This window comes from Stegodyphus dumicola, chromosome 9 (assembly GCF_044657685.1).
Source record: "Stegodyphus dumicola isolate Sdum_Otavi_A_Nest chromosome 9, ASM4465768v1".
NCBI lineage: Eukaryota > Metazoa > Arthropoda > Arachnida > Araneae > Eresidae > Stegodyphus > Stegodyphus dumicola.
This window is the reverse complement of record NC_140776.1, coordinates 20126540-20149844: the sequence shown is the minus strand read 5'-3', so window position 1 is coordinate 20149844 and position 23305 is coordinate 20126540. Positions and strand designations below refer to the sequence as shown.

Genomic DNA, 23305 nt, shown 5'->3' with positions numbered 1-23305 from the left:
TGCTCGGAGAGGAAAGGAGTTAGTACACGGACTGCCGCACTGAAGGGCCCGAATTCGAATCCCGGGGAAGGCAAGGCATGGATGTAAATTGTCTGTTCTTTCAAAGGCGGCAACGGTGGTTCACCTATTAAGAGCCTCCATAATAAAGTGACCACCGCCTCCGGCCTTAGTAGCGGCCAACGCTTGTAATGGCCAGTGCTCGCGAGTGGACGGGGGAGGGGAACTTCCGTGCTTTGTAAATAAATAATCACGTGGATCACTCTACCTGTCTTCACATTTGCCCTTTCTTAATGTACCCTTTCCAGGAGCAATTATTTTTTCTTTTGCTTCTTTGTAGCACCGCACTTTACAGGTTACTTTAAGACTTAAGATTTAATAGCCGTTCTTACGATATATAAAGAAATCTTGACTCATATTTTAAATAAAGGTTTAGATTTTCTTACTGGTGTACCGAAATTTTAATCAACATTATCATCAGTATAGTATAGAAATGGCCATAATATAAGTTACTGCAAGCCAGAGTAGATAGAAAAGAAAAAAAATCCAAAAAATATTCTTAAAAATTACACGTTATTTTTAAAACGTTCAGTTTGCTAATAGTTCTGTAATGTCTTGAAAAATAAATTACAAAACCTATTCCGCATACAATATCAATATCAGGCATAGTTTGACGACCTATAGAATTAATGCATGTTTTGCTGAACAAATAATTTTCCTATGCTTTTTCGTTTTGTTATTATTTTTAATTTAATCTTAAAATAACCGTACTTAAACTAACAGTTCATAGAGAACTGAATGAGAATGGCTATTAGATTAAACTAAGCTCTTAATGTTCTTAAAGTAGATCTCACTTGTAAAATTTTCCATTGTTGTATTTAGTACGTTGTAAATAGAATTTTTTCAATGTAATGTACATCGTGAACTGGATCAAACGTGTTTTGAAAGTGGTATTTTACGGCGAAATGAATGTATGCTTCTAATGTAGAAAAGTTTTCAAAACTCAACGTTTTAATTTTGAAAAAGATGTTTATTCCATAGCTTTAAAAATTATAACAAAATATTAGGCTAGGATTTTGAGAGATGATAATCATCTGCATTGCGAATTTGAAACGTGTAAAATGTGGTTAAAATCTTCCACTAAAATAACGCAAAATGAAACTACAATTAGAATATTTTTGGAACATAGTTTCGTGTATAATCATATCTTATTAAAATAAATCACGATAAAAGAGTTGAAAAGACTTGACTTTGCATTCTGCTGTCTATCGAATGAGAGTGGAAACACAAACTGTGTTGTAAATGAAATAAGTAAACGGCAGGATTAGTTAGAAATAAACTGATTAAATCCTCCCGTCTAAGGTTAAAATGGGAACAAAACTGTTAAACCTCATTTGGGAACGTGCTTAACCGGTACTAAGCCTTGTGAACGATCCTCATATCATCGTTACAACATAATATGTTCTACAGTGTTATGCAAGACTTTTCAGGTACAGTTAAAATCAGAAAAGAATCAGATTCCAGGGAAAGTAAGGAATAAAAAGAGAATAAACAAATACTTAAATATATATGATACAAAACAGGAAACAATTATTTAATATTATCCTCCTGTTATAACGAGTCAAACATACAAAACCAAAGCTTGGTTAGATGACTGGAGCAATGAGAATACCATACTATTCTGATAAGATTCTTGGAAATTCAAAATTATACTCTAATAAGAAATTTTTATTTTCAGTTTGCAAAAGTTAAATATATTTTATTCTGTCTCATGTTCGGAAAGAAATCTGAATTACATTATTAGAGCAAAAGTACATTATTAGAGTAAAAGCAAGATTAACAGAATCCTCTACTATTTGAAAACCAGGAAAGAGAAAAATGAAATAATATATATATATATATATATAAAGGAAGAAACTTAGAACTAATTTTTTAAGAAAGATAAAAAATTGAAATTCATAATTTCAAATAATCCTATAAATGTAACACATTTTTTTAAAAAAATGTTAAAACCAAAACTTAAACTGCAAATAACCAAAACCCTATTTAAAAAATTTGATGAATTCAATGTTACTTCGTCAGGGGGGAAGAAACATGGAAATGATGTGATATGTATTATCTTTCAATTTTTCTAGCCTATATACATGCAGTTTATAAACGCACAATAATATTTTATAAAAATAGGAACTTGAAATAATTTTATTTAAAGAAATCACATTAAATTTCAAATATGCTATAAATATACTTGTTATGTCATTAAGACTATTTAACTGTAAGATTACGTCATTTTTTCTCTTCTTTGCGCCTTGCATGGCGCAGATGTTCATTACAGCAACCCTGTAAACGCTTACTCAGTTTTATTTTTTATTGCTGTTGTTATTAGTAGTAAGTCATCGCTTGAAAGATGGCACGCATTTGATTAAAGTTGTTGAATAAAATATTTAGTACAGTCCACTTCTAGTTAATTTTAAATTGTTGTATAACAACGCGCATCGCATGAACACTTTATGGCCCGCCGAGCCACAGGTAAAAGATATCGTTGCTAAAATTAACCTTTTAGAACATTTAGAATACTTTCGTTTGGTTGTATTACGCATAACTTCATATAGAGTGTTTGGAATGCTTTCGTTTTCGTGTGGATTACGCAATTAAGATTGGATACTGTGTCATCGTTCATTTCCGGTGTTGCTGTCGAGAAATCTGCAATCACGGTAAGTGATAAATTATTTATTTGTTCATGATGAGTGAATTGAAAGCGATTAAAGCTAACAAAAAAGTTTAAAATGCAGTATCAGAAAGTTTGAAAATAAGGTAAATTCTTCAGTGGATGAAGCAGATATTTCCTTATTGGAGTTATACGAATCAAAAATATTAGAATTTAAAAAGGAATTAAGTAACATTTTCGATTATTTATTTGCACATTGTGAAGAAAAGGACACTGACGAATTCATTAAGGAAAAGGAAAATGTAGTAGATAATCTCGATGAAATTCATTTGAAAATTAAAAGAAAAAATTCTGAGATCTGTTCTCAAAGGAATAGCTGCTCAAATGAAAACGGTTCGAGTAAAGACATAATTGTTTCGGATATAAAATTACCTAAATTGTCTCTTCCAATATTTAGTGGGAAAATCGAAGAATGGATTGAATTTGAGGATTTATTTTCCGCAGCTGTGCATAAAAATAGCAAATTAACTAATGCGCAAAAATTGCAATATTTAAAGAGTTCGTGTAAGGCAGACGCTTTAAATATTATTCAGTCCATTCCAATTTCAGATTCGAATTATGACATAGCATGGAATCTGTTGGTTGATCGCTATTGCAACAAAAAAGATTTGATCAATTCTATCATAAAGAAATTAATTTCTATACCTCAAACGAGTGATTCTACTTCGTCGCTTTTAAAATTTATCGATAAGGTGCATGAATGTTTACGATCCTTGGAATCATTGGAGCAAAAGGTGGAAGAATTTTCAGACACGTTAATTGTTTATTTATTAGTTGAAAAGTTGGATAGAAATAATCGGTTTTGGTGGGAAAGGTCACTTAAAAAAGACGAGATAGGAACGGTTAAACAACTGACATGTTTTTTGAAGGAACACGCTCGCACCCTATCACATTACAAACCTCCGCATGGGGAATCGAAACGTTCATTTAATACCAAAGCTCTTACATCACTTTCGGAAAATTCAAAAAATTGTCCTTATTGTCAAGCTGATCATTTATTGTTGAAATGTGCGCAATTCTTAAATCTAACAGTCAAGAAACGATTGGAATTTGTAAAGACAAAAAAACTATGTTTCAATTGTTTATCTTCGGTCCACACAATCAAGGACTGTAAAAGTTCTAATACATGCAGAAAATGTCAGAAATTTCACAATTCGTTCTTACATTTTGATCGAAATGAAGAAAATTTCGATAGAGCAAACGGCACATCGAATCAAATCACAAACAAGACTAATAAATTAAGCAGTAATCTTTCTCCAAATGCTGATACATTTACTCCAATGGCAAGCAGCCAAAAGGTTAGTGACACTAATGAAACCAACCAAGAAAAGTCCATTAACGGTACTGCGTTGAATATTTCCAGTTCTTTTAATAAACAAGTTCTACTTTCAACTGCAATTATTTTCGTTAAGGGTAATGATGGAAAATTTATCTCGCTGAGAGCCTTGCTGTATTCCGGTTCTCAAAATAATTTCATTACTAAAGAAGGTGCTGAGTTATTGAATTTGAAGAAAAGAAAAATAAACGCTTCTATTTCAGGTATCAATGGTACAGTTATGGGTGTTAAGGAAAAAGCTATAGCAACCATCGCTAACGCTACTAGAGATTTTATTCGTACATTACAATTTTTTGTTGTTCCAAAAATAACTCGCGTAACGCCTGCTAGATATATAAACATTCCTGATGTTAAGCAGTTGCAACTCATTGGTTTATCTGATCCAGAGTTTTATAAACCTGGTCAAACGCATGTTTTATTATCTAACGAAATATTTTTTGATTTACTGGGGACAAATAGAATAAATATGCAAGACCTGATTCTCCATCAGTCAGTTTTTGGATACATCGTTAGCGGGTCAGTACGCATGCCGCAGCAAGGCAGTGTTGATAATTTTTGTGGGTTTGTGGAAAATGGGGATAATTTATCTGACAACATGAGAAGGTTTTGGGAGATTGAAGGTATTAATGAAGCAAAAAAAGTGAAAAGTCAGGAAGAGGAATTTTGTGAACAGCACTTTCTTCGTACACACGCGAGGCAAGATGATGGCAGATATGTAGTGGAAATGCCAATTAAGGAGGAAGGACTTAGCCTTTTAGGGGAATCGAGAGAAAACGCTAGCAAAAGACTGAATTATCTACTTAAACGCTTCACTCGCAATCCCGCAATGAAACACTTATACGAAGATTTCATTAAGGAATATAATGAATTAGGCCATTCCGAAGAAATTGATGAAGGGGATAGCTCTAGTTTCTCATATTATCTTCCTCACCATGGGGTTTTCAGGTCCGAGAAACCTAGCACTGAACTTAGGGTAGTGTTCGATGCCACTGCTCCTACGAGTACTGGAATTTCGTTAAACGATATTCTGCTGAATGGAGGGTTAGTTCAAGACGAACTATTTGATATTATTTGCAGATTTCGAACGCATAAAATTGCCTTCACAGCAGACATTGTAAAAATGTATTGTCAGATTTTGATTAAAGAACATCAAAGAGATTTATTACGCATCTTATGGAAGAGTAGTGAAGAAGAACCAGTTAAGGTCTATAGACTGAAGACTATAACTTACGGTACTTCCAACGCACCATATCTAGCAACACGCACACTTAATCAATTAGCAGAAGACGAGAAAAATAATTTTTCGTTAGCAGCGCCAATAGTACAAAGGGATTTTTACGTCGATGACGTACTCACTGGAGCCCATACTCTAATAGAGGCTAAAGAATTACAGTTGCAATTGATTAACCTATTATCACGTGGAGGAATGCGTCTGCACAGATGGTGTGCTAATCATCCTGATCTTTTGCAGTTTCCGGATGGACAAGAGGAATATTCTTTCAGTAATTTCGATGACGATCAGAGCATCAAAACTTTAGGATTATTATGGAATCCAAAGATAGATTGTTTTTCGTACAAATCAACCATCAAGAAACCAAATACTTACACAAAGAGAACAGTGTTGTCTGATATTGCTCGCATTTATGATCCATTAGGACTACTTGGTCCAGGGATAACAAAAGCAAAAATCTTCATCCAAAGACTTTGGTTATTGAAGCTTGATTGGAACGATCCGCTACCCGAAAGGATAATTAAGGATTGGCAACTTTTTATTGATTCAATGCAATCTATCAACAATTTGAAAGTCAGTAGATATGTTTTACAGGATAGTTTTTCTGAGATACAAATTCATGGATTCTCAGATGCATCAGAACACGCATACGGAGTAGCCATCTATTTACGCTGTAGAAGTGACAATAATTTATCTTCACATTTGCTTTGCAGCAAGTCCAGAGTAGCTCCACTAAAACCGCTGACAGTACCTCGACTGGAACTCTGCGCAGCTGTACTGCTAGCACAGCTTGTTGCAAAGGTGGTGCCTTTATTGAAATTGGACATCAGCAAAATATGTCTGTGGTGTGACTCAACCATAGTGTTAGCATGGCTTCAGAATCCTCCGCATGTACTAAAAACTTTTGTTGCTAATCGAGTGTTGCAGATCCAAGAGCTAACACATACATGCCAGTGGAATTATGTGCGTTCAGAGGAGAACCCAGCAGACCTTATTTCCCGAGGACTGAATTTTGACAAGCTGCATGATGCTGATCTGTGGTGGAAAGGTCCTCCATTCTTGAGTGAAGGTGTCATACCTAACAAGAACATTGACTTTGAAAAATTAGAAAAAACAGAGACATTTTCTAATGAACTGAGAAAAAGAACTGACATTGCTTGTTTATGCACTTTGCCTTCAAAATTTATTGATAATGTCCTAGATATCACTAACAGTTATTTAAAATTATTACGTGTTGTTAGTTATATTTTCAGGTTCATTTGGAACTCTAGGTGTGCAAAACAGAAAGGAGCACAGAGAAGAACAGGAGGAGTAAGTTCAAAGGAGTTAAATGAGGCAGAATCCTTTTTAGTAAGAGAGGTTCAAAAATGTAGTTTTTATTCAGAATACAACTCCCTCGCATAAGGTAAACCCATTAATAATAAAAGTAATTTACTTTCTTTGAACCCTTTTTTGGATGCAAATAATGTAATGAGAGTAGGAGGCCGATTACAAGGGGCCAATGTAATGTTTTCACAAAAACATCAAATAATTTTGCCTGTTAAATGCAAACTAACTAAGCTGATTGCTGAGCATTATCATCAGAAATATTTACACGTAGATTCGCAAGCATTATTGTGTTTTATGAGACAGAAATTTTGGCCATTACAAGGTAGGAATTTAACTAGAAAGATTACCCATGAATGTATAATTTCTAGTAAAAATAAACCAGTCACTATGGAACAAATTATGGGGCCATTACCTGCAGAACGCGTAAATCCAAGCTCACCCTTTAATCATGTCGGCACCGATTTTTGCGGTCCATTTTTTATTAGGTACAAGGGACAGAGGAAAGGAACTCTTCATAAGGTATATTTAGCTCTTTTAATTTGCCTTATAACAAAGGCAGTGCATCTCGAAATAGTGAGTGATCTCACCTCTGACGCATTTATTGCCACCTTTAAGAGATTTATTGCTAGGCGCGGAAAATGCTCAATCATTTTCTCAGACAATGCAAAAAACTTCGTTGGCGCAAATGCCGAATTGCAAAGGATTAACAATTTAATTAGAAATCCTGACAAAAAATTAGCAGATTATTTAGGTGAAGAAGGAATAGTATGGAAGTTTATTCCCCCACGGACACCTAATTTTGGTGGACTATGGGAATCTGGAATAAAATCCGTGAAATATCACTTAAAGCGGATTGTAGGTAATGCAAGGTTGACTTTCGAGGAGTTATTAACTGTAGTAACTGAGATAGAGTCTGTTTTAAATTCTCGACCTATTACTCCCTTATCTTCCGATGTAAATGATTTAGAGGCATTAACACCAGGTCATTTTCTCATTGGAAGACCCTTGAATGCTATAGTAGAACCCGAATTAATTGATATACCTGAAAACAGACTCTCAAGATGGAAACGAACTACCAGATTTGTCCAGTTGATATGGAATCGTTGGCATAGGGACTATTTAAACACACTACAACAGCGTTCAAAATGGAAGGTAGAACAAACGAATATTAAAATAGGTATGCTAGTACTAGTTAAAGGAGGATGAGCTTCCTGTCTGTAGATGGGTGTTAGGGCGCATTACAAGAATTTTTCCTGGAGTTGACGGTAAGGTTAGAGTAGTAGAAATACAGACAGCAAAGGGCATCATTAAGCGTGGAATTACAAAAATTGCAATTTTACCCCAAGAAGAAGCTTCCAAAGTTAGTTAAGTGTTAGCTTATTATTATAAAACTTGTATTGTACATTGTATTGTGTATAAAATTTTGTATTGAAAATTGAATATTATTATATTGAATTAAGAGATATTATTCGTATTGCATTATTGTATAAGGTAGTAATTGTACAATTTTGTAGGTTATTATGAGTATTATCGCACGAAATTATTGAAGTAACCCTTCAATGCCGGGGGGTATGTTAAGTCATTAAGACTATTTAACTGTAAGATTACGTCATTTTTTCTCTTCTTGGCGCCTTGCATGGCGCAGATGTTCATTACAGCAACCCTGTAAACGCTTACTCAGTTTTATTTTTTATTGCTGTTGTTATTAGTAGTAAGTCATCGCTTGAAAGATGGCACGCATTTGATTAAAGTTGTTGAATAAAATATTTAGTACAGTCCACTTCTAGTTAATTTGAAATTGTTGTATAACAACGCACGCATCGCATGAACAATACTCTTTCTGGCAATTTGATTTACATACATGAAGTATACCAAATATAAAGAAACAATTTGCAGTATAATCTCATTTTTAAGACATATTAAAAAAAGCATAATTAGAAGAGAAAGTAAACATAAAAATTTCATTTCATTTTGCTCACATAATTAAAAATATATAGCATGAAATTAACCCTTTAGAAATTACGTTGACTTCAATTGCAAAAATATAACTTCAAAGTGAACCAAAGATGTTTTAATTTTCTTCGTAATGAAAAACATTTAATATTCAATTAATTTCACAGTACAACTTGTAAATCATTGCTACTCCGAATGCACTTGTATTTTATCTAAATTAAAGCAATTCGTAATGAGTTTTAAATATAACTACGATTAAAGACATTGAAATTAAAACTTTACACATGAAGAAGGAATGATGAATTACTTTTACATATATGCTTCAAATATGTGCATTATTTATTACCTGCAACGTTCCTTTTTATTAGATGTTAATTAGTGAGGATAAAAGATAGCACATCACATGTACCTTTCACAACCATGGTAGCTGTATAATTGGTGGCAGCAGCGCTGTTCGAAGCAAAACACGTGTAGTTTCCACTGTGATGCCTCGAAACATGATTAATGATGAGGGAGGAAACGAAGTCAGTGATGGGTACAATTTGGATGTCGGGGGAGGTTTCTTTCAGTAGACGACCGTTTCGATACCAAGTAAGTGATATAGGAGGATCGCCGGCTATTACAGAACAGATAATCGAACTCCTCATCCCTTCTTCGAGACTATCAGAAAAGCTGAAAGGGCTGATAAGAGGAGCGGCTGTGAAAGAAAAAAAAGAAGATAAAATTATTATTCGTTGCTTATGAGTACAGTGAAAAATGGCAGTTCATCACATCGCAAGTTAAAACTTTCTTTCCCGTTTAATTTTTGAGAAATAAACTAAAACACAGTGCTTAGTTTAACTATTCTATGTAATAATTAAGATGTTAAATAATGAGGGCTTTAATATTATTAATTACGGGAGCGGCAATTTAGTTGTGCCCCGATTGTTTAATGTGCAACAAGGAAATTTATTTTCTTGATTAAATTAGATTAAAATGTAATCGATTAAAGATTTCGAAGGGTAAATTATGATCACTTTAAGGCAGAAAATGTTTGCTAAGATCTTAATTTGTATACTCTCCCAGCAAAATTTACATATCATTTTGAAATCTGTGCATTTTGCATAAAGGAAAATGAGAAATATTTTGCCATTTATTAAAAGAAGGAGCAGTGAGGCAGTCTTTTATTCAAACCTATCGAATTTAAATTTAAACAACTCAGAAGCAGTTCTGAGGCTGCACCAACTTAATTAGCTCCGTCTCGAAAAAACCTGATAAGACTAAAAATTTGCAACAAAAAAACTGAAATTTTTCATTCTTGTGGAAATATAAAATCTGTTCAAAACAGCTGTACGTATTGCATATATTATTACTCAATAAAATTTAGCGCACTTTATTTCACATGTTTGGACTTAAAATTACAAATTAGTTATTACATTCTTTCAGCAATAACATAGCAATATAGTCCATAAATCTTTACAATTTTGCTTTTCGTAAAGAAATTCTCAACATTGATTAAATGTGTTCTCATTTCCCTGTTCTCATTTACAAAATTAAACTCTGAATAACACATTTAGCTATATTATTCCAACAACTGAATAAGATAAAATGCAATAAAAAACTTTCTCTCTCCCTCTCTCTCTCTCTATATATATATACATATGCACAGAATGTTTCAGCAAATCGGTTACAAAATTTCAGTAAAGTACAACTAGACGATGGAAAATCACATAGTAATACATGGTCAGAAACCCTTTCTTGGCGCGGTATTGACGACACAAAACACCAAAAATTGGAAGGACACAAACAGTGTGACAGCACATGCTTTGTTATGTTTAGTAAAGCAGAAACCAACAAGTAAGAACAAAAACAGACAAAACCGTCATAAAAGAAAGTGTTCGAAATTACGACCCCGGACTGTGATGCAGACCTCACATCTCCGCATGGAATATCGCATGGAAGATGCATGACGTACAGTTCCTGCATCACCGACCGCGTCATAATTTCAAACACCTTCTTTGGCGACGTTCGTCTGTTTTTTTTTTTTTTTTTTCATATTTCTTGCTTTCCAATGCACTAAGCATAATAAACATTATTGTCATTTTGTTCATGTCTTTCTTTTCGTGTGTTTTGTGTCGTCACTACCACGCCAGGAAAGCGTTTCCAACCATGCATCTTAATGTGCTTTTCCATCGTCCAGTCGCACTCTCCTGAAAGTTTGTAACCGATTTGCTCAGACACCCTGTAAACACACACACACACACACACACACACATATATATATATATACAGGGTGAGTCTAATTTGTGTTTCAAAATAAGATGGCTTATAATAGTATTCATTCAGATGAACAATAATTACCATGGCACACAGGTTCGCACTCCACATAACGTAAAATTAGAATTCCAACATAAACTTACAACAGTTTTGGGAAAATGAATGAATGGTACCAAAAGTTGAACAGTTTGATTTATTGACCAGAGAAAAAATAACAACAAATTCTCAAAGTGGCGACCAAACGTGTTGTTGCACAGGCTCGAAGATTACTGGTATGAATGACCGACGTACCCTCTCGAAGATTACTGATGTTGCGTCAATTTTGTCTGCGGCAACAATGATTCTCGCTGCGGCGTCTTCAGCCGAGTCCACAGACGTCTAGTGCATTAAAGATTTCATGTGCCCTTAGAAGAAAAAGTCCAGCGGGCTGAAGTACGATGAGCGAGGAGATAAAGTCACAGGTCCGCCACGTCAGATCCACCGTGCGGGTATTCTGCCTCTCAGAGTGGAATGCGAATCTATGTTCCACGGTAGTTTTTTTCTCGCCCGAATAGTTAATATCACCCCTCTTATGTAAAATCAATTTAGACTCATCCTGTACCCATCGTATATCGTTCGTAAAAATCATATTGATAGTTCTAATTCTGCATTTTTCGTTGTAGATGCACAAGAAACTCACGAAATGTCTCTACAGCTGTGTTACAAACACCACTTCTGCCGCTAGGAGCGTTGTGTTAGCTGTATCGTTTGAATTGCTTCGTTGCAGAAAAAGGCACCATGTGTCGTGTGGCTTGCAGACACAAAATCCCCAATAACTGAGCAGTGAACATTTCGGAAACGTTATGGAAAGACAGCACCTGATGTGAAATGAATGAAATCACAGATACCCACATTTTAAACAACAGGATGCGTTAAGGAGTGCTACCTAGCGTGCACATTTTATTTCGAAAAGTAAAGGATATGATTTCTGTATGTAGTTAGGTCACAATTTTGTGATCGGGATAAAATGAATACTTTCGCATAAGAAATATTGGAAATTTAACCTCTTGAAAAGAATTAAAGAATTTTACTTAAAATTAACATCAAAAGCTAAATTTTAACAATGATTTAAATAATACTAAGTTATTAAAATTTTGAATATTCATTACCAAATTGCTTGAAAAAATTCAAAATATTTGAAAGAACGTTAATTACCAAATTTGAAGCAATGATTTTTATATGTGTACTTTGCAATACAGCATAATATTCTAATTTTATTTTTAGTTTTTCTTTAATATTAAATGTGTGTTATTTGCAATATAATGGTTAATTATAATTACAACATTTAAACACAGAAACTACAAAGAATTAAGATATTAATGACACCAGTACAGTAATGAAAGCAGTCGTAGTGCAATTCCAAAGTTATACTTACCCTCACTGTATTAAAAATATATGTGGTTTATATATATATATATTTTTTCGTTTTCATTAATTCAACTAGATCCATTTATTTAATGTTTTTGACAAAATAATGATAATCAGACATAAATAATGATGTTATTATAGAACAAATGCATAAACTGAAAGCATCTACTTAATATGTATAAAGGATTTAGTATAATAGCCCAGTATGTGGTAAAGCTTTCACCACTATCAACTTCTCAGTTTTTAGAATGTCAATAACAGTTTCTTTCAAAATGATTTACTTAATGAAAATTAGCCTTTCTTGTAATCTTATGTTCCTTAAACTATTTCAATAATATCTGCCACTGTATTTTCAATTTTATGTGAAATAACTCTTTTTATGTTAGCAAAATAAGCTTCAAGTATTTTAATTTTTATTAACATTCTTCAACAACGCAGTTACCCGTATTGGATATTGCAGATTTATACATCCGCTTCAAGAACTCAGTATGAGATTTTTCTGACTAATGAAAGTGATTAAAATTGATTATGTAAATGGGATTTCATGGAAAAAAGAGCGTTTCAAGAGTTTTTCCGTCCGATGCTAGAGAAGATGATTAAAGTAATTTGCTTCCGCTGTTTTGTATTCACGACACATTTTTTAAATAACAGGTCCCCATTACATTTTTCTATTTTTTTCTTTCAAACGTGAATGAGCTATACCGTAATTTACGACATTTCCTCCTGAAATGCTGTGAAAGTAATTTTGACCTTTACCGTAATTTTCCTCTAACCTCTTCGTCGAATGGGTACATTTAAGAGAACAAAAATGTTTAAAGTAGCGGACGAATTTTAGTATCACATGAAGGAAGATAATTAATGGCATGCATCATTTGTCGTTAATACGAATAAAGTTATTCATATGTTGTGGTAATAAAATGTGTCGTAATAACGTAATCTAAAGAAAATTTACGCCACGTCGTTAGCGTTAATAGATTGAAAAATAACATTATTTGTAAAAGCATGAAAGCGTGAAGTTGTATAGCTGAAACAATCAATTAATATGTGTTAAATCCCACAGTCGTTAAGGAAATAAGAAAGTGTTAAGAATGGTCCACTTTTAAGGTTTACATAAGTGTAATTTCTTATGTTACGAAAGATGATTAGTAAGGTATTTTCTCTTTCCTTCTAGTATGCCTTCGTGGTTTAACGGTAGCACACTCGGCGTGTATTTTAGAGGCGCAGGTTAGAGTTCCGGCGAGGGCATTGCTAATTTATCATGTATCCTGCTTAAAAATAACCTAATGACTTCACATTTCTTTCTTTGAATGAACATGTCTACAATATTCCAAAAGATGTTGTTTTCGAACGTTTGTAGAGACACAGATATTTTTCAAGCAGGGGGGTGAAAAATGAACAACGCCTTCGCCGGGACTCGAACTACGGATCTCTCGAATATGTGCCGAGCACTACATCAAGAAGGCATGCTAAGAAGGTGGGAGAAATTCCTTACATACTCCCCCTTTTAAAGGGCAGCTGGGGATTAAGGGCTTCAATCGCCAAATCCTGCTTTTGTATTTCGAGCGCAACTGTAGAGGCATTAGGTATTTGTGAAGTCGGAGATATGAAAAATGAGCAGTGCCCTCGCCGGGACACGGACTGCGGACCTCTCAAAAGTGCGTCGAGCGTGCTGACCACTACACCACGAAGGTATGCTAAGAAAGCGGGAGAATAACTGCTAAGTTATATTTTAAAAGTAAGAATTGCACTCGCAACTTGTCTGGATTTTTGTAGAATGTATAAAATAATAACCATTGAAGGTAAATATTTCAATTTCTGAGGAATTAAATTAACTTCCATAGCTGTAAAACATCAGTATCATAACAATTCACATTATGCATAAGTTTAGTCCTCTTGACCTGAGAAAATCCACATATATTTCTCTGGGGAACTTATGGAAAATAACTCTGTAGACGACTCATGCCGAATTTGTAGATCACTTAGCCACATTTCTATGTTACCAGGATGCACTATCCTTTACAAATTAGCTCAAATTGGCAAGGAAGTTGCCAAACAATGGATACCATCACACTGTGGTCTTCTTATTAATGCAAAGCCAGATTCGTTGGCAAAGAAAGGGGTGTTTATTCTCCAAATAACTCATAACTCCATCTGTTTCTATACTACCAAAATGGTTAATCCAAAATTACTATATAGAAGCATTTTAGAAAGACGTTCCTGAAAGAAACAGTCATAAAGTACGTATTAACCGAATTTTTGACATTTCTTTATGTCTCAGAAAGAAACCTGCTGCTGTCTTTCGTCTTGCTAACTAGCCATGATTGTCTTTCAAACACCCCTGCATCGAATGAACATTGTTCCAAGCCCAAAGAGTAAACTGTGCTTCATAAGGAAACGGGTGCTTCACCTCTGAGTCATTGTCGTGCACTTAATGCTGGATTACTCTGAGAGAGGTATTGAAAGGCAAGCAACAAAAAAAATTTATAGATTATACTTGTGAATTGTTTTCAGTTTTGTTGTGCTTCTTCACATTTGTTTGTTCTGTATGCAGCTGTCTTTGTGATTTACCATTAGAAATAGAAAAAAAAAAGTTTTAAAAGTGTAATATAAATGACAGTTAAATTTATGTATAAGTGTACTGCTGTTGCGACAGACAAAAATAAAGATAATGAACATTGATACTTGTTAACAAATTTTTATACGAATTTCCAGTTGTAATTAAAATTCAGAGCCACATCTTTTTCGTTTTACTATCCAGCATCAAACATTTAAAATTCAAATTTATGTATCCTACGTTTATGTATTTTGAAAGGTGCAAAAATGTTTCAGTATAATTTTAATGGTTGTTTAAACGATAGGCCATAAACAGCTTTAATAACAAATATTATAAAAGTTGAAATTTCAGTCACAGAATTCGTAGTATTCGTAGTCACAGAATTCCTGACATATATAACACGAAAGTAGCTATAATAAATATTCCGAAATGATTCATAGTTTCGTTTCTCATAATTAATGTAAAATATACGTTGATAAAAGCAGATTGTTTAAATATGTAAAGCGCATGAGGAGTAAATGCCGAAGGACAGGGATGACTTCAAGGAGGACTTACTAAGAGAAAATGTCTGGCTTAGTGGTCTACCTATACGCTGTTAAATTATATAGACAATTTTACATTTTAGAGAAAGAAACCACGAATATGTCCTCGCTGTTATTCAAGCCACAAGTTTTGCTCTTGCTAAGTGGCTTGCTTTCTAACTACTTATATTAGGAGACTACGTAAGGGAGAAAAAGATTAATACTGTTGCGTGCGTACGGGTTCGTTATGAAATGAATGCACAAGTCCGATGAAAAAAAAATGAAAAAAAATTTATTATTATCACAACAAAAATGCTTAAATTTTCTCAAATTATCACGCAGTATTACAATATCTCACAGTAGTTTTCTTTTAACTACTGAAATGTCCAATAGAACGTAATTCAAAACAGCTAAAGAACGCTAATCCACGAATTCGCTACAATCAACAACAGTAGTTTTTTTTTAAACAACAACAAACTAAGCAACTACTACAAACTGAGATGTTTTCCTCCTTTTATAAGATTTTAAAATCACGCGCTAGAATTTTCCAGTACTTTCTCGAAATCAAAAAGAGATATTTATTTATTTAATGCACGCGCTCTTGTATTTTCAATTTTCCGGCTTAGCTTTCTTTTAATATTCGTCACGCGCTGCACTGCGCGAGAAATAAAACCAATTAATTTATAATTGAACTAATATTAGCTTTTTAAATACCAAATTCGTAACACTGCCCCCTTCCCAAGGACTGCACGTCCCGGGCAGTACAATCCCTGGACAGGAAGCTAAATTTACAACTGTGGCATAAATGCAACTGAGGCATAAACATTACATTACAATATCAAAAAATATAAACAATAAATGCAATAACTAACTTGAACAAATCAAATGCTATCAAATACTAAATACAAAACAAATACTAAATACAAATCAAATACTAAATACAAATCAAATACTAAATGCAAATCAAATACTAAATACAAATCAAATCAAATACACATTTATAAACAAAAAGGACCATGGTCTTACACTATTTACAATTATTTACATTATGTACTATGGCCATAGTAATGTGCTAACCTGTCGTAATGAACGACTTTAGGTTTAGAGTTCGAAGACTTACGAATCCGAACCACGACGTCATTCAGCCTGTTTAGGACTGTGTACGCGCCATCCCAAGGTGACTGTAATTTCGGACAAAGTCCTTTCCGTCGAGTCGGATTCCACAGCCACACCTTGTCTCCTTCGTGGAATTGATGTTCAGTAGCTCTTGTGTCGTATCGGGTCTTCATCTTCTCCGTCGCCAAGTTGACTCGCTCTCGTGCAAAGTTGTGCATCACTTCAAACCGGGCCTGGAGATCTTGAATATATTCCTCAGACGATGAAGGAGCATCCGGAGGGCGGCCAAACAATAGATCACAAGGCAGACGAAGATCACGACCGAAGAGCATTTGTGATGGAGAATAGCCGGTAGTGTCGTGGACAGCACTGCGGTAAGCCAGTAAAAAGAGTGGTAATTTCTTGTCCCAGTCCTGTTGGTTTCTGGAAACCACTAATGAGAGGTTATTAAGGATGGTAGTCTTGCGTTTCTTTTCGACCCTGGTATGATTTCGGCGGCTTCCCGAGCTGGGTCTTTCGGACAAGGCGTCGGCATTTCCAAGTGAGGATCTCTTCTGAGGATGGATAGTCATGTCACCAGATGCTGAAAGCAGTTTGTTGTTTTTGAAGTCTAAGGAAAAATTGTATTTCCTTAAAAAGTCCAATCCGAGTATGCATGGATCTGTGATATCCGCCACATAAGCCGTGTGATGGTAGACGGCATTTCCAAACGTGATGTTTACGTTTAACTTCCCAGTTATGTCGATCCTATCACCAGACGCAGTCTGAAGGGTAACACAGGATGGCGTCCAAATAAGTTTATCTTTAAACTGTTCAGCTAAATCTTTCCTAATGATGGTAACATTAGCTCCTGTGTCAATGATCATATCGCAAGGAACTCCATCGATATTCCCATTAATGGACATTCCGTTACTGTTGCCACTCACTGTATAAATTTTAAGCGCTTTAAAACAAGGTTTTTCATTATCTGACAACCTCCGTTCCTCGATATGGTCACTAATTTGTTTACTGCGTCGTTGCTGGGAAATGGTCTTATTTTCCGTACCTCGGGATGTTCTGCAATTTCTTCGTATGTGGCCTTCAACTCCGCAGTTCCAGCATTTTAGAATTAGTTTCTTTTCACATATGTTCCGTCTCAAGCCACTGACTTGTCTGGTAAAATCATCTGCTTTATATTCCGTACCCTGGGGTGCTCTGCAATTCCGTCTTAGGTGACCTTCACTACCACATCTCCAACACCTTAGAGCCACTTTCTTCTCCCTCCTACTCCGTATCAAAGCGTCGACTTGTCTGGCTAAATCATCTAAACGAGCCATCAGTTGATCCACTGGCTCATGGACTCGCACAGCTCTAACTGGGTAGCGATCTCGACGAGTGGCTTGCTGGGCTGCTTCGAATTTCATGGCGTACACTAGAGCGCTTTTTAAATCTTTTACATCCGCCATTCGTAGAGCTTTTTGTATTTCAGTATCCCGGATGCCATCGATGAAATATTGCAGGGACAGGATTTCCCTTGTTTCTGTCGGGCACTCCGAAAAGGCGTGATGTGACAGCCTTTCAACATCCGTGGCGAGCTCCTGAAGTGATTCAGTGGGCTTCTGTTGACGGGATTTTAATTGAAGCCTGCTGTAGTCTTTTAAACATTTCTCACCAAAGCGCAGCTCCAAAGCGCCGGACAGAGCTTCGAAATCTAACCTTTTGTTTTCGGGAAGAGTCTGAAGGATATCCGCTGCGTCGGCTCTTAAAGAAGCGGCGAGATGACAGGCCTTAGCTTGGGAATCCCATCCATTCGCATCCGCAACGATAGAAAACTGGGTCTTGTACACTTGCCAGGATGTCTTCCCATCATATGCGGATAGCTTAAGAAATGGACGAGCAGGCATCGGTAAGAATTTAAAATCATCATTCTTGCTCCCTGCCGTCGCTACGAATTTCTTTAACGTTTCGATTTCTTTGGCAGCTGCAGAAACTCTCTCATCAATTTGTTGTTCGACTTGGTGTTGGACGGCACAAACTCTTCCTTCAATTCGTTCCTCCACAGCCGAAACTCTCCCTTCTATATGTTCTTTTACAGAAGAAACTTTTTTTTCTATTTCTTCTTTCACCGAAGAAACTCTTTCTTCAATTTGATCTTTTACGAAAGAAACTTTTTCTTCAATTTGTCCAACTTTATTTTCAACTGTGTCAATTCTGCCTTCCATAGCTTCAAATTTATTTTCTATTATGCAGGTAATTTCTCTTTTCATTTCTTCTTGACATGCTTCAATCTTTTCTTGACCAGCTTGAACGGCTTTCATTTCGTCCTTAACGGATTCCTGGCCAAATTTCATTTCTTCCTTAACGGATTCCTGGCCCAATTTCATTTCTTCCTTAACGGATTTGACGGCCCCTTCCATCTTTTCTTGGAAAGCAGCAAATGCAGTCATCATTTGCCTGAATTGTTCTTCCATCGCTCTTGTTATTGGCATTCAAACCCCACTTCTGACACCAAAAATTGTTGCGTGCGTACGGGTTCGTTATGAAATGAATGCACAAGTCCGATGAAAAAAAAATGAACAAAAATTTATTATTATCACAACAAAAATGCTTAAATTTTCTCAAATTATCACGCAGTATTACAATATCTCACAGTAGTTTTCTTTTAACTACTGAAATGTCCAATAGAACGTAATTCAAAACAGCTAAAGAACGCTAATCCACGAATTCGCTACAATCAACAACAGTAGTTTTTTTTTTAAACAACAACAAACTAAGCAACTACTACAAACTGAGATGTTTTCCTCCTTTTATAAGTTTTTAAAATCACGCGCTAGAATTTTCCAGTACTTTCTCGAAATCAAAAAGAGATATTTATTTATTTAATGCACGCGCTCTTGTATTTTCAATTTTCCGGCTTAGCTTTCTTTTAATATTCGTCACGCGCTGCACTGCGCGAGAAATAAAACCAATTAATTTATAATTGAACTAATATTAGCTTTTTAAATACCAAATTCGTAACAATACAAATTAATCTGTGAGTTGAATGCAAGTTTTCTTGCCCTAGTATTTGTGGAAACTAGTTGTGTCCGCAATTTCGTTTTAAACTCTTTTGCGTCATTTATAATTTTGAGGCATTCTGAAGACAATTTACTTCATTATATGTGACATATCCCCATCATATTTGATTACCACTTTTTTTTTTACCCTACTAATGGACCGAATATAATCTGAGTCAGTGGATCCTAATCTGGCTTTCCAACATTTCTGACTTGGTATTGCTTCCTAATGATTTATTCAGAAGTGCATTTACCTTCGCTGCCCATAGGTGTGGTAAACAACACGAACATAAGCGTTAAAGAAAACGGAAAGGATTCAGAATTTAACGTCGCCCTACAGGTTTTATTAAGGTCTTTTATGCTGTCACTGACTACCAAGTTTACAAATATCTTGCTACCGCAATATTTGTTGTGTTTTTAGATTTATTATTACGCATCGCTTTCTTTACAAGTTCGCCACGTACAACTCAGCAGTAAAATGATAACCTTTCTGAAAGCAGCATAATTCCCGATAGAGTGTAAAGTATTGCCAGGAATTTTTCTATATTTTTCAATTCATCATATCAATGTTGAATTCTTTTTTACAAGATGATCTACTCAACTCTTTTTTTGTTTTACTAACTTTACTAAGTAAAACTTTACTAACTAAGTTAGACTTTACTAACCCTTTGCGCAGCCAACCTACCTTCTACGTAAAAAACATAGCAAAATCAAAAGTATTAAAAAGATATATCTTTAAAATTCCTTATAGGGTGATAAGTGTTGCCATGCATTTTTTATATTCGCTATATTATTTCTTTAAGAATAATACATGTCTTTAATATTTACTGGCAATATTCTTTTATCTATGCTGACACAATTTTTTAATACATTCTTTGTATTTTTTTTCTTTAAAAGTAATGCATGGAAATGACATTTGGTGGCAAGATCCTTTTATTTCAAACTTACTTCGGAAGAAAAATGTTAAATTCGAGCCTATTAGCTTATCTTGTACTAAAATCTAGACAGCATTTTTGTAAACAAGGCTTAGCAGGGGCCGAGTGGTAGTAGACCTCTGAGCACTAGTAGTTCGTTCCGAGATTCGTGTCCCGGCGAACGGGTTGGATGCATGGATGCTTTCGCGGTTTTACCCACGTGTAACGTGGATACGAGGCTGTTTCTCCTAAGAAATCTTCCACAGCGCATCCTTCCTTTTCCGTGTTACGCGCCAGGTAATACCGATATCCAGCTTCTTAAAAAAACAAGGAATTCAGAAATGAATAACAGTATAAGAAAGTATTTTATGATGTTTTGCTGTTTAATTTACATGACTTACTGCAATAATAAATACAGTAACTTAGATTACGTATATTAAAACTAAGTGCACTTATGTCGAGAGTTCATTGTTTTTGTAATGAAACAAAACAGAGTGTACTTGAGCAGAATGAATTCGTTTATGATGAAAGCATATGCTCCAGTAACATTAAACGCATTTCAGCCGTTAAGGATGCCTCCCTTAACTTGTATTTTTTCTTTCTTATCAGAACCTCAGAATTAATCTGAAGATAATCCAGGATGCTTCCATTAAGCGAAATGTTTCTTATGTATTTATATTTCAAATTTAATCAGAAAACACTGAGGCGCAAAAGAAAAGTACTCCCACTCGACAAAATTTAATATATCTGCCTCTCGAATTCAGTAAAAAAAACTCAGTAATTTGAATTTATTCAGTTATTAAGAAACAATCTTAGCGCTTTCAATTAAAAAATTTTTTTCAGTTGTCGTTAATTACTAGCTGGACCAATGAAACCACATGAGCTGGGTTATTTAAAACTATTACATATATATAGAAAAATAAAAATATTTTTTTAAAAGGACAATTTATAATCTTTCTTTTCTCTTTTCTTTTCGTGCATCATGCTCCTGAAAATTGATCAAAGAAATTTAGAACCAATTTTTTTACAAAGCCATAAATAAATAACAATTCATAAGCAATAAATTCAAAAGAAACTTATAGATGAACAAAAGGTAAATTTAACAAATGTTAAAACCAAAATTCTTCACACAAGTAAAACCCAAATTCAAAAAATTAATAAACAAAATAGAAAATGAAAGAAGAGGAATTCAATCAATTTCAATACCACATCAACAGGAGGAGGAAACACTGAAACCAATTAAAATCTCTCTTCCATAAATAAACCCTGCTTTTGTGTATGCAGAATTAATGAACCATTACAATGTATTTTAATCATCCAAAAACTCTGGCTCCTTCCCAAAGCCAATGAAAATGACAAACGTACAAAGTAAAAACATAAAAAAAACTTCCAATTTAAAAAGATTTTTCTAATCTAAAAAGAATTTTTAATAAAAATGAAAATTTACCCTTAAAATGTTAAAAAGAAATTAAAATTCTACATTGAAAAAAACTTTGAAATTTCAAAATAGTCCTTTCTAAGATAAATTAACATTAAACAAAACAGCAACAATTCATCATAATTATCAAAATAAATAAAAAATCTATGGCAGCTCCTCAAATTCTGAAACTTTGGTTATTAGCCCCAAAAGGGCTATTAGTCACAAACGGCGTTTTGCGTTGAATCACTGTGAAAGTCTGAATCAATTTTCAAATTGTTGCCTGTATTATATTTAAAAAATTAAATATTGAAGAATCTGCAGGAATGCATGTATGTTTTCCGCATTATAAAAAAACAACGCTACCTACAGCCATCAAATTTTTAATAACGTAATCCTCTACCCGAACATGGGAAGCTGAAAGCACAGATTTTAAATTTCCGAATTTGTTTTATTATCTCCTACATATTTTGTAAGGCTTTAATGATTTTTTTATTAATAAACTTTTATTTTTATTTTACAAATGCCAAACATTAGCGCTTAAGCCATTAATTCATGGGTCTTCAGTATTTTTTAACAATGTCCACATACCGAGAAAGCGCAATGCAGTTATTTAAATGTTAAAAAAATATAGGCTGATTGGAGTCACACAAAATACAGTTTAGGGAATTCATCACTCCATTTCTGTAAAGGTGATCTCACAGCAGTCATGTCCGGTCAGACGTCTAAATAAACCCCTGTCTTTCTTGGAAAACTGGGAATGAAAGTTCTCTTCCCTCAGAATCCTTCATCTCTTATCCACAGTGCGTTGAATAATATACTGTTTAATAATTTTCTTAAGAGTCATGTTAACAAACAATGTAGTCAAACAAATGGCAACGTTGTACAGAAAAAACATTTTTAATTTTAGCGCGTGAGACTCTGTATCGGAAATTCTAAAGATATGCTGTTTTTAAATACTTTGTGATATTGCTTTTAAATTGAATTTTATGTGGTTTGAGTGCGAAGACCATGATATTTAATAAATAAAGGTAACACACAAAGCGTTTAAAAACAACCCTCTGAACTTAATATAAAATCTGAAAGCTTGCAGATTTTTGTTTTCAATTAACTTTACTCTCCGTCTAAAATATGTAAAAATGATGAAGTAAAGAATGCATTAAAAATTTAGATTTAAATAACGAATTTATTTTTTCACCTTTTTTTCTTTTTATAAAATATTACCACCAGATAAAATATTTCTCTTAGGAATACTGAAAACATAAAAATGTAAAGGAAAATAAATTTATTTAATTAGAACTATAACATTAGCTTTAATTATAATAATGTAATAAAAATAAAAAAAATCATTATTTCGGAAGATTTTTCGGTGGAGTTTTGAATGAATAATAGACATCTCCGTCTTTGGAAATCAGCAATAATATTTATCTTTTCTATATTAGTAAATTGCTTTATATTACTTCTATTTTTTCCTCTCTGCCCCTTTTAAAATATTAAAACCAATTACCACAGAT

At 34.2% G+C, this 23305-nt stretch overlaps 1 protein-coding gene across 3 annotated transcripts in view; it reads right to left on the bottom strand.

Annotated features, from left to right (window-relative positions):
- Positions 1 to 23305, bottom strand: part of LOC118192022 (cell adhesion molecule Dscam1-like) — a 1213535-nt gene that overhangs the window by 518446 nt on the left and 671784 nt on the right. For all 3 annotated transcript variants that reach the window (XM_085823265.1, XM_085823266.1, XM_085823267.1), the window contains exon 9: positions 8981 to 9268. In XM_085823265.1, the coding sequence (XP_085679391.1) occupies positions 8981 to 9268 (288 nt within the window). The remainder of the gene's footprint in view (positions 1 to 8980; positions 9269 to 23305) is intronic.